Source organism: Panthera leo, chromosome B3 (genome assembly GCF_018350215.1).
Source record: "Panthera leo isolate Ple1 chromosome B3, P.leo_Ple1_pat1.1, whole genome shotgun sequence".
NCBI classification, from domain to species: Eukaryota; Metazoa; Chordata; class Mammalia; order Carnivora; family Felidae; genus Panthera; species Panthera leo.
The window spans coordinates 101,677,433-101,700,381 of record NC_056684.1 but is presented as its reverse complement, the minus strand read 5'-3'; the positions used below and the strand labels follow the sequence as shown (position 1 = coordinate 101,700,381).

The 22,949-nt window shown below is 44.3% G+C and overlaps 1 protein-coding gene across 6 annotated transcripts in view; it reads right to left on the bottom strand.

Annotated features, from left to right (window-relative positions):
• Positions 1–22,949, bottom strand: part of SAMD4A (sterile alpha motif domain containing 4A) — a 208,526-nt gene that overhangs the window by 38,902 nt on the left and 146,675 nt on the right. For 3 of the 6 annotated variants that reach the window (XM_042943282.1, XM_042943281.1, XM_042943285.1), the window contains exon 3: positions 10,774–11,037. The exons of 2 other annotated variants lie outside the window; for them this stretch is intronic. In XM_042943282.1, coding sequence (XP_042799216.1) covers positions 10,774–11,037 — 264 coding nt within the window. Of the gene's footprint in view, positions 1–6,419; positions 6,901–10,773; positions 11,038–22,949 lie in introns of those variants that run through there. One more of the 6 variants, XM_042943286.1, reaches the window with a different exon arrangement.

Genomic DNA, 22,949 nt, shown 5'->3' with positions numbered 1-22,949 from the left:
CCTTCTTCTGCCTTCCTGTGCCCCAGTGGGAATAAGGGCATCCTAGACTCCAAACTATCACGTGTGTGTGTGTGTGTGTGTGTGTGTGTGTGTGTCCGCTGACCACTTCTCCAAGTTATGGAATGTATCTGGATGTGTCTCTGACCTTTTTCTTGAATATTGACGACAAATGTACCAAGACTAGAAGGACCCAGAGATTGCTTAGACCATAGGATAATAGAAATTCCAAAGCAGATCTGAAATAAGCCCAAATCTGGGATTCTCGAGTTGGGAAAATTAATAGAAATAGTATCAGAATTCATGAGAGTTATCACCTTGTTGCTAAGTACAACCAAAGCAAAGCCCTTGTGCATGCTCTTTAGTATTTCTGCGCTGATGGGATCTTTGAGAAATCTCTAGAATCAGCTTCCTCCACTCCTTGCTCATTTTATAGATGGCAAAATTAAGTCATTAAGTCTAGTTTATGGAGTATGTGGTGAACTGGGGACTAGAACCAGGCCTCCCAATTCCTAGCTTTTTCCTATGTCATATCAACTTCTCGTGAGATGAGGGCCAAACAGCCCGTCAGTGCTAGGGCTGGGTAAACAATGACTGCAAAGTACTTAGAAATGTTGATGCACTGGGTAAATGTTATTCATGTTTCCTATAAAGTGTTACCCATTACTAACCATGTTGATTACGATATACTGTCTATTTCCACGTGCTTTATTCTGAAGCACTGACAAACACTCCAGAGTAAGTGGGAACCTTCCAATTTTCAATTTTTAAAGTAGTTAACTGGGATTGATTGAAGAAACCTGGCCTCCTCTGAAATCAGGCCCTGATTTCAGGCCCCCTGGGGGAACAAAACCAGGCTTGATTTTGTGCTTGGAGGCCCTTCATTCTACAGTGACAAGCAGAGGGTCCCTCTGGGATCATCAGTAACCACAGAGACAAGGCTGCCCCAGGCACATAGTACGGACCCCTAACATCCTCCTCGACTCAAACTGTAGTTCGGTAGAGTCCAGACCCTGCCAGCTCGGACTCCGGTGCTGTCCTTCCTGCGACATCCTGGACCTGTTTTACCAGACTTTATTCTCCATCATGTCTTGTTGTTGCTGAAACAATGCTAATACGTCTGCAGAGTGACCAGGCAAATAACAACAGCTCTGGCTCTTGGGCCAATAACTTGTTAACAACTTTGGCACCAGGATTCATGTTTGCTACTTTGAAAAGCCCCAAGTTGCTGCTCAGAAAACTCACTGATCATGATTCAGGGAAGTCTGGGTAACCCCAAGGCACACTTGGGCAAAATCTGTTGCAGAGATTACAGAGCATCTCATGGGCCAGATTTTCACTGGGTGCCCTACAGTTGAATCATGCAAAATCCACCAATGATAAAACAGAGTCCTCAGCTACTAAATCATGTTAAAAACTGGGTATTTTATATGCCAAAAGGACAATGTAGGGTTTTAAGAGTTGGGGAGAGCGGAAGCAAGTCTGGGCTTGTCAAGACTAATACTCCAATCAATACTAGTTCCTTTCCACAAAATATCTGACAACTAGAATTTCTATTAGAGGGCTGGAAGGGCCTGCCTCACCTGTTTAGTCAAAATGCGGGTCATTGGGAATTGTCTTCCTACAAAAGGTTCCTACACAACACGGTGAGTTAGGCCTTCCTGAGAAGTTACTTCTAGATAATGTTGCTGGGAAATGTAAGCTCTTCTTGGCCGTATATTCCCTTGAGGCAGGCACATGTTGACTCTGCTTGTATAGCGAGTGTCTCAGTGCCTAGCTCAGTGTTGTGTGCTTGAAGAGCTCTCCTTCCTGAAACATGAACTGATGAACAAAGAAGAAGAAATCCCAGTTCTTAAGAACATAGCCTACTAATCTTTCATCCCCTGGTTGGAGACAAGGTACCTTCTTTTGCCAGGAATTAAAACAAAACTCCATTAGGAGGGAAATAAACCAGAGAAGCAAGAGCACCCGGACCATTTCACTCCTCCCAAGCCAGGAATTCCAATGACTTTGGATGCTAGATTCTGTGACGATGTTACGCAGAGGCAAAGTCGAGCTAAAAGTTCAGGTCCTTTCCTGTGTACCAGGTGCCACAGGGTTGGATGCAAAGCTAAGAACCACCTCATATAACCTCAGATATTGTGGTTTTTCATTCTGCAAAGCTGTGGCTACGGTTGAGAGACACAGACAAGCAGGGGTATTTCCTTTGGGAGCAGATACGTGATTGATGTCATGCGTGCCTCCTGGGCTCCCACCTCTGGCTGGCACATAGCCATTTAGCTTCATCTGGGCTGCTTCTGCTCGACATGCCAATGGAGATCCCAGACGACTAGAAAGTCACTCTCTTATGCAGTGTGGGAAAGATTAAGATGCTTTTGCTCTATGCTGGGTTGACTTCCTTGGCAAGTGTGAGCATCCTGATATTTGCTCAACATTTTGAAAGTTTGCTGTGGGGGCCAGGCATGTCCCTGCCATCAAGGAACTTTTAATCCAAAGAGAATAGCTGACTCACACAAAACATTTATAATAGTTGAAGGACAAGTGCTAAGTCAACTCAAAGTTCTAGGCAGGCACAGAACAGAGTTCTAGGCAGGCAGAATGTGCATTCTGATTTGCCCTGGGGAGTAAGGGATAGCTTCAAAGTAGCAGCAGTCCTGGAATCACTGGGCAGACCTACTGAGGAAGCCATCTGAGGAGGCAGGAACAGCATATTAGCAAGCACAGAGCTAAGAGAGCATTTGGGGCTGAGCAAGCACTTGGGTGAATGATGGTAAGTAACAAGGTGGGACAAATAGGCAGGGGTCCAATGATTGAGATCTCTAATGCTGAAACAAGGACAGTAGGCCTCATGTTTGGGTGATGAGGCACTGCTGAAATCTGGGCAGCAGAGGCACTATCAGATGAGTATGTGAGAAAGGTGACGGCTGTCAGTGTAAAGCCTGGACGAGGGGATGTGGGAGTGGAGGCTGGGAGATGAACCGAAGCCCTTGGAGATGGCTTGGAAGGGCGGTGGTGAGAAGGAAAGGATATAAATGGACAGCGCTTGAAGATCAGGGAATAGGGAATGTGAGTGAGACTGGTGGTTCTTCTTCTTCTTCAAGCTTGGGAAGACAGAAAGTACAGGGGGGCAGCAGGTTTGGGGTGGCAAGGGAGAGATGGTGAGCTCTACTTCATGTTGGCCGAGTGTCACTGCCTTTGAGCCATCCAGGTGGAAAAGTCAACTAGAAGGATCTCTGAAGCGAGGTCTGAGCCGGAGAACTTGTCAGCAGCACGTGGTGGGTGGTGGCTTGAAGCCATGGAAGTAGGTGAGGTCACTTAGGGAAAGAGCATGGAATGAGAACAGGGGTGAGCTAAGATGGAGCCCTGGGAGCATGAGAAGGTGTGAGAAGAGAAGCCCATGAAGAAAACTAGGAGGAGGAAGCTGAAGGGTAGCAGGTTTCTAGGAGAAAGCACTATGTGCAGATAGTGGCCCCTGTGCACAGTGTCCATCTTTCACAAAGCTCCTTCTAGATCTTGTTGCAGTCCATAGTGGTTTATCTTCACAAGGCCTTTTTTGGGCACAGTGCTACACTCATCTTTTCCATGCTCTCTGTGTACCTGATGGTCTTTACCAATGGGATCAATTTCCAATTATGCTGAGTTCTATTTCCCCTTTTAGAGTTTGGACAAACCAGCCACAGAGAGGTTCTGTGGTGCGCACAACAGCTCACACAGAGGCTGGGCTCCAAGTAGAACTTGAGCTGCTTTTTTCAAATATTTGCTGCTGGAATGGCTGCAAATACCACTCAGCAGGCCATGCAGCACCTGCCTCACAAACAAAGAGGCTCCACAAGATTGAAAGATGGAACCGGTACTGCAGAAGGGCTCAATATGGGAAGCATCATAAAGGGCAGGGAGTAAAACGTTCCTGGAAGAGAGAAACGCGAACAGCCTTGGTTTCCACAAGGAGCCTCACCTTGTGGTGGTCCTGGAACCTGCAGACAGAAGAGAAACTCCCATTCACCACAGAGAGCCAGGCTAATCTCAAACAACTCTCTCTCTTCCCGGGAAACAACTGCATCCTTGGTCTTTGAGGGAGAGGAGTGAGCCAACTGAGGGGTAAGAAGAGGCTAACTCTTCAGTGTTGAAGTGAGAGGGGAAAGATTCCTTTCAAATCCAAAGCAGAAGTCTAGGAATATCATCGATATTACTGATGCCTGTCTCTTTCTGGCCAGAGCAGAATGAACAGCTCAGTGCTGTTCTAGCCTCTGAGCGAAAGGAAGAAGGCGCCTTGGTCTATGGTTCTTGTGAACTGTGAGCACGCTCCTCAGTCCTGGGAAGTGTCCATGGTGGCCTCCAGGAGGGGTTCCATGCTGATGGGGAGCATGTGTGGGTCTCTGAAGAAACAGGTTGAGTGAAATACCCACTTAGAGGGTTTGGATACAAGTGCAGGGACTCAATTTCTCAGTTTCCGTTAGCTGTGACATTCAGAAGTGGTTTTCCACACGCAGCTTGCTTTGCGTCATTAAATAGCGGCTGGGTTCCACGTCGCAAGCTACCCTCTGCGTGCCCGCACAGTTCTTAAAGCACTGCAGCAGAAGACACACACTTGGCAAGGAAGGGTGGTTAAAAGACTCATGACCCTTAGAATTTGGGGGAATCCAGGAAATTTGCTTTTCAAGGACAAGGAGCCTTCTGCCTACCTTCGAAGAGGGGACACAATCTGGGCCCATTAGGACGTATCCATGCAGGCTATATGCTGGTATTTGGGAGTAAAGAAAGTAAGGTAAATTTACTAAATCCTGGCCTTGAAGTTAGACGAATTCAAGACAGCGTCTAGAAAGTCAACATTCAGAAAACAGTGGCTTGTTGCCATGACAGCCATGCAGAAGAGTGTCTCAGCTCCCTCCCACTCTGTCACTTACACCTTTATGACCCTCAGAAATGCTGTATTCACAATCTTGCTCAAGAAGGTGTCTGTCGGGGTTCTTTGTCTTTAAGAGAATCACACTTCTCAATAATTTTTCTAATTTCATTCTAAGACAGGCAGAAGTTCAGAGGTTTACATTTCAAAAACAACTCAAAACCCCACAACTGGCTACTTCAGACTAGGCAATATATTTCCTTTGCTGTGGAAAAAAAAAGTTTACTTACGTTTCATCTAAGAAAGACTCCCTAGAAAAGGCAACCTAAGCCTATTTTTGCAGTCCCTGGTCCCCTCCACTCTTAACTGCTGTGTTTCTATCAAGGTTCCTGAAGCCACAGTTCCCTTCTTAACCTTTTTTATGTCTATAGACAAACAATGTAACAGTTTCAGTTACCTCCATATTTTGTACTAATATAACAGCAACACATCGTAAGTCAACCCAGTTAATGTTAACCCATTATGGTGAGGCTGAAGCATATATCAAGAGAAACAGACCGTAACCTCTACCCCTTTCACACTGACGACTGCAATGAGAAAGTCATGGAGCCTCTCACTCGGAGGAGCCCAAATCTATGAGCCTTACTAGCCAGGAATCTGGAAGGGAGTCTCCCACGTGAGTTTCCCTACAGGTAGGCAGAATGGTCAACCTGTGCAGGTGAGGAGAGGAGCCAGAGCTCAGGGAGGCTGTGCCAGGGAAGAACATGGTGCACCACAGTGTTGGCCCACCTCCACTGGAAAGTTCTGTAGGTTCTCGTACTCCCCATGCTTCACAATGGCCCTCAATCTGTTTCTTCTATATGCTCTTTGCCTTAGATGATACCATGGGCTATCCAGCTGTCCCAGGCAGAAACCTGGGCATCGTCCTCAATTCCTCCTGCTCCGGAGCACCATCTGCATTTAACTAGCGCACTTTCAGTTCTGAGCTGTCTCAATTCTACCTCACGAAGACCACAAAGACACATTGCTTTGAATCCATTCTTGCTGCTGCTTGCCTTGGTCCCACCTCGTTCTCCTCCTCAGTCACTAAAATATCCCCCACCTCTCAGCTGGCTTCCCAATCCAGACTCCCCTGCCCCTCATCCCCTCCTCCATGTCCCCCCAACACTTCTGCTAGGGTCTGATTTCTAATGAGCAAACGTAAGCAGGTCGCTCTGCTGCTAAATGTCTTCAACAGCTTCTATCAACGTCAGATCTTTCGCAAAGCCTAGCATCTGGTTTTCCCCTCTCCCCAGACTTCTTTCCCATGTGACATTTGAGCCATAGATGCACTCAGTCAACCTGTCCCATCACCATGCTTTCATGTATTCTTCTCCCTTTGCACAGAATGCCCTTCCCTTCCCTTATATGCTTGGCTAACTTTAATCATGCTTCAAGACTCAGCTCCAGGACTCTCCTCCTCAGGAACTTTCCTTGACTTCTCTCCACTTTGCATTAGGGACCTCCTTGGTGCCTGTCTGACCCAGCACAAGTCTCCGAAGACAAGACATTTTCACAGCCATACACCTGCATCAGGTACCTGTTTGTTGTTCATGTGACAGGACTCCCTTGAGGCAGGTACAATCTGTTTCTTCTCTGTCTCCCCAGTAACTAGCCCCAAGCCTCTCTCAGCAGGTGCTTAAAAGTCAACTGACTTGATAAGGACTAAAGTAAAACCTAATAAGTCTTTCTTTTTTTCTCTTTGCTCCCGTAGAACACAGCCACATCACTCATCAACAGCGCTGGCCTTTTGAGAAGTCTTTGTGCGTTGCGTCTACACATCATTTCTGAGGACATGGTGCTAAAATGAGGGGCAGGAATGCTCCCTCCCCCAATGGACTTCTGCTCTTCTATATTTTCTCCTCCTTCCAGGAAATTATGGGAGTATCTTTTTTCTCCTCTCGGCCACCTGAAGGCTTTGCATGAGAGAAGAGGTAAGAGAGCACATTCCACTCATGTTGGCACCGAGGGGAAGGAGGACATAACTGAGTATCGACTCGGGAATCATGAATCTGGGATTCTTCCCCTGGGAAATGTCACGGTGACATTTCTGCAAACAAGGACAACTGAATTTAGAAACCACAATCAGCATATCTGATCCAAACATGTATAACCAGTAGCCTCCACAGGGCATGTTAAGGGGCGGGGGGCGGGGGGAACTCTCATATTCCTGCTGTTTCCCACTTCTGTTCATTAATTTCTACTTCAGTAGCTAATCCCATTCTTGCTTTACCCTGAGATTAGTCCGAGATCCCTACCCTGAGGGACATCCAATCTGTGCTTTGGAGCTGACTTACATCTTCAGGATGGGTATTTACTATAAAAGGAAAAACAAAGCAAAGCAGACAGATGATGTTAATCCTCTGAGAGCACAAGTTGGTCTACTTGGGAGAGAACTTCGTGACGATCCCTGACAGGGTGTGCTGACACCAAGACAAAAGAGGGAGAGATCGATGTTTGTGAAAATCTTAAAAAGAAGAATGCTGGGCCGTGAGCTTTATTTCACACTTTTGACCCAAGAGGCACATTCCTAAGGGACGGTTCGTAGCCAAACCTGGCAGGTTGTCCAGATGAAAAGGAAGGAATAGATGAACAATGTTTCAACAAGGTATGCAGAGCTGTTGGCAAGAAAGATGAATTCATACTAAATTCAGCTCAATTCTGGTGACTTTTTATCCTTTTCCCAAGGTGTAGGGGGAGGGCTGACATGCATCTTCTGGAGATCTGGAACTCCTCCAAATTCGACCGCAGATACCTTGTTGTTTCTATATACTAGACTTTTTTTTTTTAAATGTAGGAAAATAGCAATGCAGTGATGGCATCCCGAGGTGGACCAGAAAGTAGCCTCAAAGGGCTGATAATTCTGCCAGAGGACCTGGTCCCAAGAAAGAAAGAGATGTGAATTCGAGAGGAAGAGCTGGCTCTTCTTAGAAGCACAGCCTTAGATTTCATATTTCATTTCCCAGAAAGTATGAATTAATTTGGAAACTTAAAACGGGCGTCTGCTCTTGGACGTAGGGATCCAATGAGAACCTCTTAGGCTGGGCATGGTGAGGGCTGCTTCCTGGGTGCGTCCTGGAAGGCCACTCTGGATAGTCTCTGCTGACAGAGTTGAGCAGTGGCCTTTTAGAGAAGACCTCTCCAGGCATAGCCAGGGGGTGGCTTTTTGGATGCTTTTGGACCCTGACTCTGGATGCTTACTGTTTGGGGGTATGGACATATCTACTGCTTGACCTATTAGCTGAACTGTGAATACACTTATCCCACAAACAGAATCCTTCATTGTTTCTCATGTCCTCATTCAAATATGTTTTGCCCTTTGCTTTGCTATGGACTTTATATTTTGAATCCCAAACCAATTCTTTGGAGCAAGCAGTTCAATAGGTCAGCAGAAGGTGGATATACATAGGAAAGAGTCCACTGTTTCATCCGGTCACCAAATAGCTTGTTTTCTGACCATATCCCTTGGGCCTATAAAGAAACTCTTGGATATAAGCGCTTATCTGCATCACTTTCTGACTGAAGAATCTCTGAGGAGACAATTCTTATCAATTCTGAAGAAAAGAATAGAAGAAGCTTATATGTGGGATATTCCTTGAACTTTGATTTTGACTTTTATTCTAAAACAGCAATAAGAAATTGGTTCAATTTTCCTCTCATTCATTTCTCTTTAAAAACGTGCTCGCAGGGTGCCTGGGTGGCTCGGTTGGTTAAGCATCCGTCCTCGGCTCAGGTCATGATCTCACGGTTTGTGAGTTCAGGCCCCACGTCAGGCTCTGCACAGACAGCTCAGAGCCTGGAGCCTGCCTCAGATTCTGTGTCTCCCTTTCTCTCTGTCCCTCCCTTACTCGTGCTCTGTCTCTATCTCTCTCTCTCATAAATAAATAAAAACATTAAAAGAATGCTCTCATTATTGTTTTCTCACCTCACCATGACAGCACACAGTGAGCATACCTTTAACTACTTTGGGAGAATGTTGAAGGTGTACATTAAAGAAGAAAGAAAGAAAGAGAAAGAAAGAGGAAAGGAAAGGAAAGAAAGAAAGAAGAAAGAAAAGTAAAAGGAAGAAAGAAAGAAAAAGAAAAAGAAAGAAAAGTAAAAGGAAGAAAGAAAAAGAAAGTAAAAGGAAGAAAGAAAGAAAAAGAAAGAAAGAAAAGTAAAAGGAAGAAAGAAAAAAGAAAAGAAAGCAACCCTCTTATAACCAGACAGGACCAGCATTCCTCTCTAGGAGAGGTCTGTATCCTAGAGAACGGCCTTCCCACAGGACCCTCCTCGCCCTTGAACACAAAGGCCAAGGCCTCCTTCCCTCAGTTACCAATTAGAATCGCACATATGTTTTCTCAGAAACGTGCCACCAGACACTCCACTTCGCCTGGGAAGAAGCTAGTCCAGAACAATGGCTGACCCTGCCTCCCTTGGTCCCTCAGGTGCTCCGGTGCCCCAGTGACAGATGCCCTGCAGGCTTACCTAAAGCCTGGCTGAGCCTCACCTGCTACCCGTCACCTGGGGCTCAGCCGCTTGAGCACACAACCACGTAACGTGGACTCAGAAATGAGTTTTGCTACATCTCCAAAATTATGACACATTCCCTCAAAAACTGTGAAAGAGAAAGAGGACACACATCCCCTCCATGCCAAAATGAGCCATTGTTTGTGCTGCCTGTTAAACACCTTTAAAGACCCACTTGTATCAGCAGAAGAAAAGCATCAAGACACATCCCACTCACTCTGGGCATTCATCACGGGGTGGGGGTGGCATGGGAGCACACAGGCCTGCAGTTGAGGGAGAGGAACGTTTGAGGAATGCACTTCATTCCCCTAGTGGACAGGCTCCGTGTTTCAGCCTGGTACTCTCTCATAGCCGGCCCCTGGGTGGTCATGGGCGTCTTTCTGTGCCACACTGTGATGGCAGAGAGGGGACTCAGTAGACAGCCTCCTTTGTCAACACTGATCCTTCTTGAAGGGAAGGTCAGAGACACAAAACCTCAGCACCATGGATGCCAGCAAAGGGGGTGCTCCCAGACCCCCCCTCAGCACTGTACTCCCAGAAGCATGACTGGTTATTGTTTCTCCATCGAAAACATATTAGTGTGTCCCTGATGAGCATCTTTCCCTAAGGACTTCCCAGACCTTGAACAACTTAGCGTCTAAAAATACAAAATGCACATATCCTCTTCGAACCTATCACGGGTAATTGGGAAGTCTCTGTCTCCTGATGAGTATCGTTAAGAAAAGGACAGATTTACAGGGCAATGTACAAACATTTATTTATGCTGCACAAAAAGGCCTTTATCACCTGTATGCAAATCTGTTATCAGGCTTAAAATACTGTCAGAGATTCTCAGTGGTATTTTTTTCATGTCCCTTAAACAGATGCAGAGAAAAGAATTTAAAAGTTTCTTTGGATATCAAAGGAATAGGGAGAGAGAAAGGAAGCACTACTATGATTCTGCATTAAGAAAGACCTAAAAAAAAAAAGATCCTGTGGTTTGTTTTGTTACATTATTGACGGTTCCCTGGCCACAGCAAGGAGGTAGAAGGCTGGAGTAGCTGAGCGCCTTTACAAACAGGGCAGGCTGAGAAATGTATGTGCAAATAGTAGATCCTATCAGTTAGCTGTGACTCATTTAACTGCCTACAAGTCCCTGCATTAAAAAAAAAAAAAAAAAAAGAGTGTTGACCTCTCTTGCTCTGGCTCCTGCTTCCCAGGCTTCCCAGGAAGGGGAATCCCAGGAATGGTTAACCCTGAAGCTCTGCAAGGGATGGGTCCAATGCATAAGCCTGGGGAGAGAACTGGGCTCCTCTCTTGCTCACTATCTACCTCTCTTTTTACCCTTCTAACTCCAAATAAAGGGGCCAACTCTGTTCCCAGTGGTTTCTCGTTCAGTCACTCACCTTTCATACCACTACCTTCTTCTTGGAATGTGTTACGAGCAGTGTTCTGATCTTCTAAGTGTTCACTCCCACCACTTCCTGAAGAGGCTACACTGCTTTGTGGAGACAGGGGGGCATGATCGGATGGGAGGCACTGGGGTCCTCTAGCTCGTAAGTCCTCATGAGACATCCATCCATGTCCTAGAGGCTGGTTTGGCACATTCATGGGTGGGGTAAGGGACACAGATCGTTTCAAAGGGCTGTGGTGTGCCTGGCCTGAGAGAACTGGAAAAAAAAAATAAAATGAAATAGGTTATTCCCCCCCCTTTAGCCTGGGCCACAGAGAACCCACAATACCTTTTAACCCTGAGAGATGATGCTAACCTGTCTGACGACTCTATCGGTGGTCACCGCAGGCTGAATACAGGCCTGGCAGGGGCTTTCCCTTCAAGGGCTGCTGTCTGGACCTTGTGCTGGGCTGGGTTTCCCCAGGGAGACTATACCTATAGTGCCCACACATCTGGCCTTAGGCTTTGTGGGTCAGGGTCTGGTTTTCATTCTAACTCTAGAAATCAGGATTTGTGGCAGTAGGCCTATAAATCAGGTGAGGCTTGACAGCCTGGCAAAGTGGCCATCTGCCAAGAGTAAAAAGAACATACGCTGCACATTTTTTTTTTTTTTTTTAAACACACAAAACCCAACATTACCCGTGTCATTAGGGTGGACTCTTAGAGGGCAAGGCAGGCTGGTTACCATTTGGGATCTTTGCTGGGCTGAGCTAGAAGGTGGGCTCGTCCTTCCGACCAGGAACCAGGGGAAACTATCAGCTCTGGAAGGGTGCAGGCTCAGCGAGGGCCGCCGTACTAACCCGGACCTCAGGGTACGTGTGGGACACTGGTAGCTGTGTGTGAAAGGGCCGATTCTTTCCCTCGGCTTCACAGGTTAATGCCAAACTTCATCTTGAAAACACTTCCAGGTAACAAGGCTTTCATTCAGAAGCCAGTGGGGTGCGCTCAGTGAGCTGGGGGTGGTTTTTACCAGCATGTTTAACTCGTCCACACAGCGGGCAACATCTGCGTAGCCCCCGTGTTTAATTTCTTTTCCAGAAAACTAGGAAAAAGCAACAAAACTCACATAACTAGCCAAATTAAATGGAGGTCATTCGAGGGAGGGATTTAACCAAAATCAATGCCGAGGAAGCCGACGGTACCCTTGGTTGGTTTTTCTGGGCGTGTTAAGTGACAGCTTCACAAAATAAGTCTATTCATAACATTCTCTCCAAGCACTGGTCCCTCACAGGCCCAGTTTATTTTGACTGCTGCAGCGCTAGCATGGAATTGAGCCACATGCATTTTTAAACATTTTTCAGGGAAGCCATTAAGTTCCATCTCAGGCCGTATCCCCTACAGTGAGGTATTTGCTCCCCCAAGTCCAGACAAGCGCTTCTTTGCTGGTGTTAATCTCCGTGTTTTTTAGTCAGCAGACCTGACATCCCAGTCTAAGAAGTTCTGTTCTTGGTTAAACTGCGTTTCTGGTGTGGTAGCACACCACACAAAGACCTGGGCAGTAGGTTACCTTGCCCCGAACTGAAAGATAAAGACCAGAGCCAAAAGGCTGGGTGTTCCCAGAAAGTGTCTTTGGACAGTGGTGGTGTGGGAAGGTAGCTTATGGTCAGCTGGGATCAGCCAGGCCCCGAGAACAATGAGGCTCACACCTCTGTTGTCAATGTTTCCATGTGGCTTCAGATGGCCAGAGGGCAGCTTGTGTGAAAGGGGGGCAATCAGAAGGGTCAGACACTTCTTTATGAACAGAATAGAAGGGGAACAAGATAAACTGCTGAGTTTATCATTTGCAACCTGGGAAATTTCTACATTAGGTAGATTCTATCAAAGGCAAGGAATTCTCATTGAACTTTAAAAAACGCAAAGGGAACATTGTTTAAAAAAAATTTTTTTTTTGACCCTGACAGGCTGAAATAGCTTGCCTTTCCACTAAATAGACTAGGGAAGAAACTATTTTAAAAGGCTCCCTGGAAAATGCATTGCTACCTGGTTGGATCAGAAGTAGCAAGAGAAAAAGAAAAAAAAAAAAAAAAGCAGAAAGAAAAAAATAAATAAAAAGGAAGCAGCAGCAAAAATGAAGAGAGAAGCCAACAGGAAGGAAAGCCAGACATCCAGAAAATCCATTTCATGCCTGTCTAAGTATTTATATAAAATGGGGCAGACTTGTTTAGGCCTGCACCAAGTGCTGGGATGGTCCAGCTTAAACATCTTTGCTCCCTGGTACCTTGGCAACCATTTCAGAGTATCTGGTGGATGCTCCGAATGTGCCAGCCAGGTGTGCCTCAAGCAGAAATGGGGGCTCCTCTTCATAGCCAGGATTGGAGTAAGCCTGAAACCATAAAAACAGGCCTTGCCAAAGAGAGAAACGCAGCTTTGAAGTGCTTTAGCACCTAGTCTGGTTAGAGGTGACAAGTAAATCTATAATCACGGGTAGTAACCCTGCTAAGAGAGTCCCCACCTTTGGATACTGAGAACAATACCCCACATGTTGAATAAGCAGTTGAATTCCATTGTTGGATGGAGCCAATTGGCTTCTTTCCCCCTAAACTTTTCTTAAAAGCCACACTGCCTCCCCATTGATGGGCATCCTTGGGGAGGTTGTCAGTATCCAAGGAATCCACTGGTTATTGAGAATGGAACAAAGTAGGTACCTAACTTAATGGGACTTAAAGGGATATATCACAGAAACCTACACCCATGTCTTCAAATATTCCTGAGCTTGACTGATGTCACAGGGGATGTGGTATAAACTTGGCCTCTGCCTCTAATAAAAAAATCAATTATACCTGAGGTGCCAGAGCCTTTTCTCAGTAACTTTCTACTAAAGGCCCCACCCTGTCTGTATCATAAAGACTCCCGCAGCTGGGCACCGAAACAGAAAGATCTCCTTAGGAGCCGACCTACTGTTTCAACCAAGCAAAATGCCTCCCACTAAGCTTCTGATTTGCAGAGAGGGCCATGCATTTAGACCCAGGCTGGATGCCACACCTAAATAAGAGCAGAGTCATGTTGGGCAAATGCCTCATTTCTCCAAGGAGAACCAAAGCCCCAGGCAATACAGGCTTGGCTTCCTGTGGGAAGGAGACAGAAGCCGGTGACAGGTGACCTGCCAACAGTGCCATATTGGGGTGAAGACAGATCTTCAGGTAGAGGTGGAGGCCTTGGCCACAAAGCCAATTTTCATGTTACCTCGTGAGCTAGAGTACTTTGTTTGGCACGGACTGGCAGAGGAAATAATAAATGCCATGGGCAGAGCGCAGGAAGATAGGCCACACCGCCATGGAATTAATGAGGTGGCCAGGGGCAGGTTATCGATGGTTGTCCCATCACTCCATTTTTTAACCGAAAGAACTCATCTGAAGTGGTGATAAATGGATGAAGAGGGAAAATGGATATTGAAATAAACAGATAAATAAATTTCCTTTTCCTATGAGTAGGGAGGGAGAGCAGTGAAAACAGTCTTCTGTGTTAGCTGTCCCAGAATGACTCTAGCTAGAAGCAGACCTTTCGAATGTTCTCGCTTGTGGACTGCTATGCAGCAGACAACGACCAATGCTCCATTCAGACTTAAGCTGCCCCCAGGTGTATTCGAACATGGCAGAATTAAGTACACCTTGAAAAAAAAGATCTCAGTATAGATTAGAAATTGGCAGTTTCCGGCAGAATTGAAGTCCTAAGTTTACATTGCATTTGTGACTTTATCATAGGTGAGGTGGGGGGCAGGATGTTTCAGAGTAGATTCATTACATTGAAAATCCTACTAAAAACTACCCAGGGGAACAAGGTTGTGCCTCTTTCTGCTCTTGAAAAACTGAAGCTAAAACTTCATACTGTGTACAGTATAGATTCAATATTGCTTATTAATTTTAGAAGGAAATACAGATTCAATATTGCTTATATTTTATTATAGGAAATGTCAAGTATGTACACATATACATGTGTGTATGTGTATGTACGTCAATAGAATACTATAATCTAGGGGATCGTTTGTAAATTCAAGTGAACCAAAAATTAATAATATCTATTGAATAAGTCTAGTTGAAATATGCAAAACACAGCTAAAAATAATCTTGCTACAGCACTGGAGCTGTGTGATGTGAGTACAGAGGGTCTTCTAATCTGGCAGTAAACTCTGTCATACCATTCTTGGCTAGCCAACTTCTCTGACCTCATTTAACCTCATGATTTGTTTTTCATCTCGAGACTATCTTTAATGAGACTCCTTTCAACGCCTTTTTAGAGGAAAATACGATACCTGGCTCTGGGTTCTGTTCTTTGAAGTATTTTCTTGAAAGCCTGGAAATCAGATTTCTTACCCCTTTCTTTTGACCAACTTGACTTCATCTCAATTTTTAGTTACTGAAATAAAATTCAGCAAAAGACTTTCGGGGATAGACTCTTTTAAGAAAATTAGGTATAACTACTTTTTGTGCTTTCTAATGTGACAAATGATAGGGTTTGTAGAAAGAGGAAGTTTTGGGATACTGGCCCAACTATCTCTTTGGTTCACTGTCAGGTTAGGCATTATACCTCACAGTCAAGGAGAGAAGAAGTGATCCCCATAAGCGAACCATCCAGATAATGGAAGCTCCACTGTTACACTGAAACTTTATCCTAACAAACTTTAATGCAGATCTTTCAAAGATACATTGCATACTTCCCTGTTCTACTTAAACTTACACACTGAATGCAATTTATGCATTTCATGCTTTAAAAGGTATTGTTATGGGGTACCAGAGCAGCTCAGTCGGTTAGGTGGCAGACTTGATTTCAATTTGGGTCAAGATCTTGTAGTTCATGAGATCGAGCCTCATATCGGGCTCCACGCTGACAGTGCGAAGAGTCTGCTTTGGATTCTCTCCCTCCCTTTCTGTCTTCTCCCCCACTCACGCTCACTCTCTCTCAAACTAAAGAAATAAAACTTAGAAAAAAATTTTTTTGAATTATTATTATGAACATAGATTCTTAACATTTCAAAGCTGGAAGCCCCCTGCAAGGTAGTTCAATAATTCCCAAGGTATGAACTGTGGACCCCTGGGTAGTGGAAATATTTTAATTTCCCTATACGCACCACACTGTTAATAGATGAAATATTGTGTTGCAAATAATTTTTATATACATGCAGAGTATTAAAATTAATAAAATATAAATTAATTTACATGCTGCTGAATTCATAGCTCTTTTTGTCATGTTTTCTCCTTTCAACAGATTCAAAGTGCAAATCTTGTTTTACGGGGACGCCAATTTTTCTTTTTATATGTTACTGACTGAGGCCAAAACTCAATAAATAATAGAGATGATTATTGTTCTCTGCTTTGTTGACTGAGGTTTTCATGGGCAATAGAGGTAGCCTCAGGAACCCCATCCTCAAAGTCCTCTGCACACCTTTCAGTTATACCCTTGCCTCAAATTCCGTCAACCATCACTTTTCATCGCTACCAATATGTTTCCACCTATTTACAGGCTTAACATTTTGTCCTAGAGTTTGGAATCTAGAGTATTGAGGTTGACTTCTTTTTGAATAAGGGTAGGAAATACTCCCATTTTCCTAATGTCACGCCCTTTCATCAAACCCAATAGTTTGTCTTCTCAACCCGAGGTTGAGTTCCACATCCTCATCACGTCCTTATGAACACAGCCACGTAGTCGGGATTTGAATTTCTCATCTCTTTTCTTCCTAAGCCAGTCTCTCCATTTCTAATTCGACAAGATGCCCTTCTCACAGAGACATTTGTGCTTCATTAAAATGTTCAAATTCTAGACGCTCGTGATAAAACTCAGTCCAATTGCAAGCGTGACTAAACTTTGCAAAAATAACTCATTCTGACTTAGGGATTTTAAAAAGTAAGAATGAGGAAACTAAGCATTTATATATTATTTTAAAATATGAACTTCAAATTTCTTTCCAACATTAAAAGGTCGTAGCCAATTCCCTCCTCTGGAGGTACATGCTGCATGTATCCCCATACCATGATAAAGCCGAGGGAATATGCTACTTATAAGCTGATAACGGTGTACTTTCAGAGTATCTTCTAGACCTACATCCAAAAGTAAACCTACATCCACAAGAAATTCGGAGTATCAGTAGAACCTTTGCTGAATACACCAACTCGAGGGCTCGTATCATGTAGTTCTTAAATTGTGCTGTAAAAGATGGTTTGATACTTGTCAAGTTTAAAGAAGAAAAAGTTCAACCCACTGCCAGCTACAAAATCAAATCATCTCCAAGTTACTAGGGGAGTGTTTCTGTTCATCCCTTTAGTTACTTAAGGCCTGCTTATCAGGCATCTTTCAGGTGTCATCCAAGAATTTCTTCTGAGAGTACTTTCAGAGCATCTAAGGAACGGCTACAAAAGGCTTTCCATTTTCAAAGACTGGAGTTCTGTTAACACCACTTGTATGAATGATTCCAGGCATTTGCTTAAGGAAAAAAAAAAGCCAACATTTTAGAGACTCAGTGGTGAAACGATATTAGACCCTGGATTCCTCTTCTTTAGTTGGTTTTGTGGTGCCACAACCAGTAATCAGAGGCCCTGTAGTGGGAATCTTTGGGGAAGAAAAGATTAATAGTACTGTAAGAATACATTTAAAAACAAAACAAAACCAGGGTACTTGATCAGTGACATCATGCAAAGAAAAAGACAACACCAGTCATATTTATGGCCAAGTACGGATTTGTGTAAAAGGTGGGGGGTGGGGGGGGGAAGAAGGGATTAATGACTAAGGTTAAAATTAACATGCTCTGCCATCATTGCTTCAGGGAATAGATTAAAAGCAAATCTAGAAGGTTATATGCCTCAACTCTGCATGCTTGCTCTCTGCTTCTTGTTCAAAGGTTTGGAAAAGCAGTGCTCACAACATCTGGACACCAGAAGATGATTCCCCCAAACAGCTTCAGACTCCACCTCATTCTGGGGGAAGAAAAGAGACCATGCTACAAAGGAAAGATGTGGTTGGTGGACAGGGTGTTCCCGACAAGCCCAAAGAGGAAGCCACACACTCTCTGGGAAGAGAAAACGTACACTTGCCTAAGCAACAAAACAAAACAAAGGGAGACTCTGGAAGCAGATGAAACCGCAAAGAACATCACAGAAAGGTTGACAAATACACACTGCTAAATCTCCTTTTCCCTATTAAATCTCATTTCCATACAGTATTGAAATGAAAGTATTCTGATGCAGGGAAAAGCACCTGGAGAGGTTTCTTCAATAATGTGAGTCCTTGTCACTGATGTCAGCTCTTATTACTCTACAGACAGCTCAGCCTTTGGGCAGAGCAAAGATGTATGTTTCTGCCTTCACATTATCACTTAAACATTTGGGCTTTTAAGAAGTAAATTAGGATGTTTCTGGCAGACTTTTATTGCTGCATTAATCTTTGGTACATTTCATTTTTCCTCTTTTGTCGGTTTCTATAATGGCAAAACTGGGTGACATCCAGTAGAAAATCTATTTTAGATAACTGCTATTTGACTTTATATTGTCATTATTTATGAAATAAGTTAGACAAGAAGCCAGTATACACATTTTACAGAAATTGGTTGAATCTTACCCACAGGTTTAACTTCAAATCAAGCAGTCCTAAAAGGAAACTGCCCAGATCCTGATTCCCTTCTATCAAAACCAATGACATCAATATGGAAGAATTTGACACAACTGTAGCAGATGTTTAAGCCAATTCAACGAACTGTGGGATCAAGCCAGCCACTTCTAAAGTTCCTGTATAGTGGGGTAACTTCTACTTTCCTGCATTATGTTTCTTTTCCTAGCTATATTTATACCTATATGCACTCAACCTTGAGGCTTGTCCATGGAACTTCTACCCACATAGACAGTAAAGAGATGAAATCCAGAAATGAATTTAGACAGAGATGCAGAGTTTGAATCATTTTGTTTATGACACCAAGCAGAGTAAATAATTGAGTCAAGCAAGTGGCCAGGAGTGGATTTAAGAGGGTATGTCCTTTTTCATTTTCCAGCTAATCCACAAAAATGCCCCAGTCATTGTGTTGAAGGAAGAAAGTGGAGAAACTCAGAGAGATAGATGTCCGATGACAAAACTTCCCTCCTACCCCTTTCTTAAAAGATAACTGTCAAATTGTCACTGCTGATGTGCTCACCTGAGCTCACACGCCTATCCAGGAAGTGCTGCTGAAGTTTACAAAATGTGATTGTCCATCCTGTGTTTAACAACTTCAGGGCTGCTAACTGGGCATGGGTACTGGAAAAGTAATCCTCATGTGGAAGTGCAAACAGCCAGGGTTTCGTGATTGAGCAACTAAGTCCCCACCACCCCCCACACCGGAGCATCAGTCCCGAGGCCATGGCAGAATCGCTGAACAAATCATCAGGGTATCCTTTTACATCCTGACACTGCTAGCGACACTGGTCCAGAGAAGATGCAGGTCAACCCCTTGAAAGGGGCTAACAAAGGATATTTTTAACCCTGTCTATGAACTCCTACCTTGAGCTGAACCACAGGCAAAGATTGCCGCTGGAACCTAAAGTCTCCCAGATAAGACAGCAGGGTGGCTCTTAAATGCCATGGCACTCATTAGTCAAGTTAGATGCATAAATCCTGCCATCAGGGCCTCCACTCAGCTGACTGCATGACTGGTGCCAAGATCTCTCCGGGCGCGAGACTCTGAACTTTGCCTTGATTGAGCAAAAATATATTTTTTCCCCCTTTTCTTTCTAGTTTGAGGAGAAGGGTGATAAATAGAGATGTATTATGTGGTCCCGACGAATGCTTAACTTAGTTACTTGATAGAAGAATGAGAACCCAAGTTTCTCAGTGCTGTGGCTCGCAGGACAATTGACTGATTAGGGAATTGGTTCTTGTTTTCATTAAAGCATTCAATCTAAATGTCAAATGTAATAATACACATAAATAACCATTCAAAAAACCCACAATTTGAGCTTACATTGCTAATTAGATGTTTTTTGTTGTTGTTGTTAATTAAGAGAAATTGGATGGTGTAGGCTCTCCTGGCTTCTTAATTATATTTGATTGAATCACCATGTGATTCAAGACAAGCTATTGAGGCTTCACACATCCCAATTCCCGCCTTAGTTCACCTTTGGTATCTTCTTGGATTCCAAACTGTCACAACCAGCCCCCGTGGGTGTTGAAACATGGTGATACTGGTACTCTGTTTGTAAAATTGATTTACTGCGGTCTGTAATTACACATCACGATTTGAATTCTTGACTCGGTACTGCATTTTTCACTTAAACCGTACTGTTCTTCTCCACCCCAGAGAAACAGCATTTACGTAATTGCTCTCAACTCATCTACTTGGGTATTATAAATCAGTCCTGCAATAAAAGACTTCCAGAGACACTGCAGGCACAAGGTTCCTGGCATAACTCAGGCCCCAGGACTGTTCTCGTTTAAGGAGAGGAATCGAACAGCGTTCATTTCTTACTGGAGATGAGATGGGAAGGGCTGTCTGGAGACTTTGGATCCGAAGTCAAAGAGAAAGGGGCCAGAGAGTGACCGAGAGGGCTGGGTCGAACCCAGATGGCCAGCTCAGATCCACGGGTCGGGTCCCCCTGCTCCTTGTCTACTTCTGGGTCCCGCTTCACCTGTCACACAAACTGTATAGTGTGTGTGTGTGTGTGTGTGTGTGTGTTCTGCTATCACAGGGCATATACTGGTGACCCTCTGCATTCACAGATTCCATATTTGTGAATTCACCGATTTGCTAAACTTTATTTGTAGGCCCCGAATCAATACATGTGGCATTGTCATGGTCATTCATGCACACGCTCAGAATGGCAAAAACTTTGAGTCTCTGGCGCACGTGTTCCCAACTGAGGCTCAACAGGCACTACTCTTTGCCTTCCTGTGTCCGCTCTTATCCTGTAAATGGGTGTCCTTTCCGAGGTCTGTTTAGTGCCATATTTTTCTCACTTTGATGTTTTTCTTTGGTGATTTTGCTATTTAAAATGCCTCCCCCAACCCCTGGGGTGCCTGGGAGGCTCAGTTGGTTAAGGGTTTGCCTACGGCTCAGGACATGATCTCATGGTTCACAAGTTGAGTCCAGTTCGTGAGTCCGAGCCCCCCATCGGGCTAGCTGCTGTCAGCGCAGAGCCTGCTTCAGATCGTGTGTTCCCCCGCCCCCGCCCTTCCCCCTCTCATGCTCGCTCACACTCTCTGTCTCTCTCTCTCAAAAATATTACATTTAGAAACAAATAAATAAAATGGCCCCCGAGTGTAGTAGTGCTAAGGTGCTGTTTGGTTCCTAAGTGCAGGAAGGCTGTGATGTGCCTTAGAGAGAAACGAGATGGAGTAGGTAAGCTTCATTCAGGTATGAGTCACAGTGCTGTTGGCCTTGAGTTCCAGGTCAGTGCAGCAACAACCTGTATCACATAAGATGTCTTTAAACACACATGAAACAAAGTTATGTATTGACTAGTTGATGAAAATGTTCTGAGACTTGCAGGAACATAACCCTGTATCTCCCCCAGGAGCAATGGTTCAGGATTTGCTAATTCAGTGTTCACCGTGACTTTATAGAACATAACTATTGCAAATAATCCAAACTCACTGTGTTATATATTGATACAAACTCTTCACTCCACCTCCCATCCTGGGACATTTTTTGGACACATTTGCCACATTTTTGCCTCAGGCTAGTGGTTCTTAACCTTGGCTGCACAATGGGCGCTGTTGGAGCCTTTAAAAAATCCTGATGTCCAGGCTCCGTTCCAGACTGAAGTAATAGAAAGATCCTTGTATAGTGGGGTCGGAGCATTCATACTTTTTTAATGCACCTGAGTACTTTTAATGGCTAGCCAGGTGGAGAACTACTGTCTTGGGCTATCTTTTTGCCTGAGTGTTCACCCCAAACTCTGTCCCACATCCTGGACATTGCAAACTTCCCCAGGGTTGGATGCCATTTCTGCCTGGTCTTCAAAAGATGCCCACAAGGAATGGGCATCTTGTTTACTTTTCAAGTGGCTCTGAAAAGACAACATACAAATCACTGCTTCTCCTACCAAACCAGCCTTGTTTGCTTTGGATTCACAAGTAGACCTCGGTGCAGGCTCTTCCGCTCAGGATTTTATCACTCTTGCCCTGCCTTCCAAGTAAAATAAATGATATTTTGCTTCTAGAATTCCAACCTGAATGGTATGTGAGCAGAAATATCCAAAGACTCCTGAGACACATGTTTTTACTCCTGAACAATGGTACCTGCTTCTTGCGGTAGCCATTTCACTCTTGCTGAGTAGGAAGAGAGGGTCAGGGGCCAGCTGGAGGTCCTCTCTGAATGTGAATCAGCTGTAGGAGGCTCGGAGCATATTTTCTCTTAGTCTGGAAATGCCACTGGTGAGAGCATAACTGATTCACAAACTGCAAAAACTGTGCTCTAGATCCATGGACCAGCGGCACTGGAATCACCTGGGCATTTGTCAGAAAGGCTGGACTCTCTGGCCTTACCACAGATCTAGAGAACCAGGATCTGTATTCGAAGATGCCAGACATGTGTGCATATTCAAGGTTAAGAGACACTGCCTTATACCCAGCTCTGACTTGCTGGCTGGGCACTAGTTCTCTTGATGTTGAGGTAGGCACCAACCATACAAAGAGCAGTCTCCTAGAGTGACAAGAATTTGGGATTTGGGTAGTAAGTCATATCATCTTTCTGTGCCTTGGTTTCTCCCAATAGTAGATTTCAAAGGCTACATCTTGGAATTGTTCAAAAAAGTCAAATCATCTCGTGCACATAAAAGGGTTTTGCAAAGTGTGAAGTGCTACAAAAATATTAGCTATTAGTTGCCAGAGTAAGAATACTTCAATGTAAACCAACACTGCCAGTGGAAAAATCAACTCAAAGTACTAGCCAATCTAATGACATTCATGGGTCATTTTAGCATATTATGTGTGGTATGAAAAATATCTCTGATTACTTGATAGTGTTTCACAGATTTACAAGAGATAAATTTCCCCCATAGCCTGTTGTACCAAAAAGAGTATCTTCCTTGCTCTTTCAGAATCCTTACTTATACGGACAAGCTTCTCTCGGCCCTAATCAGAATCTTCTTCCTTTGATTGAGACTCAACTTGGACTTTCCTGTCCTTTCATGCATTTCATTTTTATTTTCTGGAGGGTCAGGGCATATGAATCGC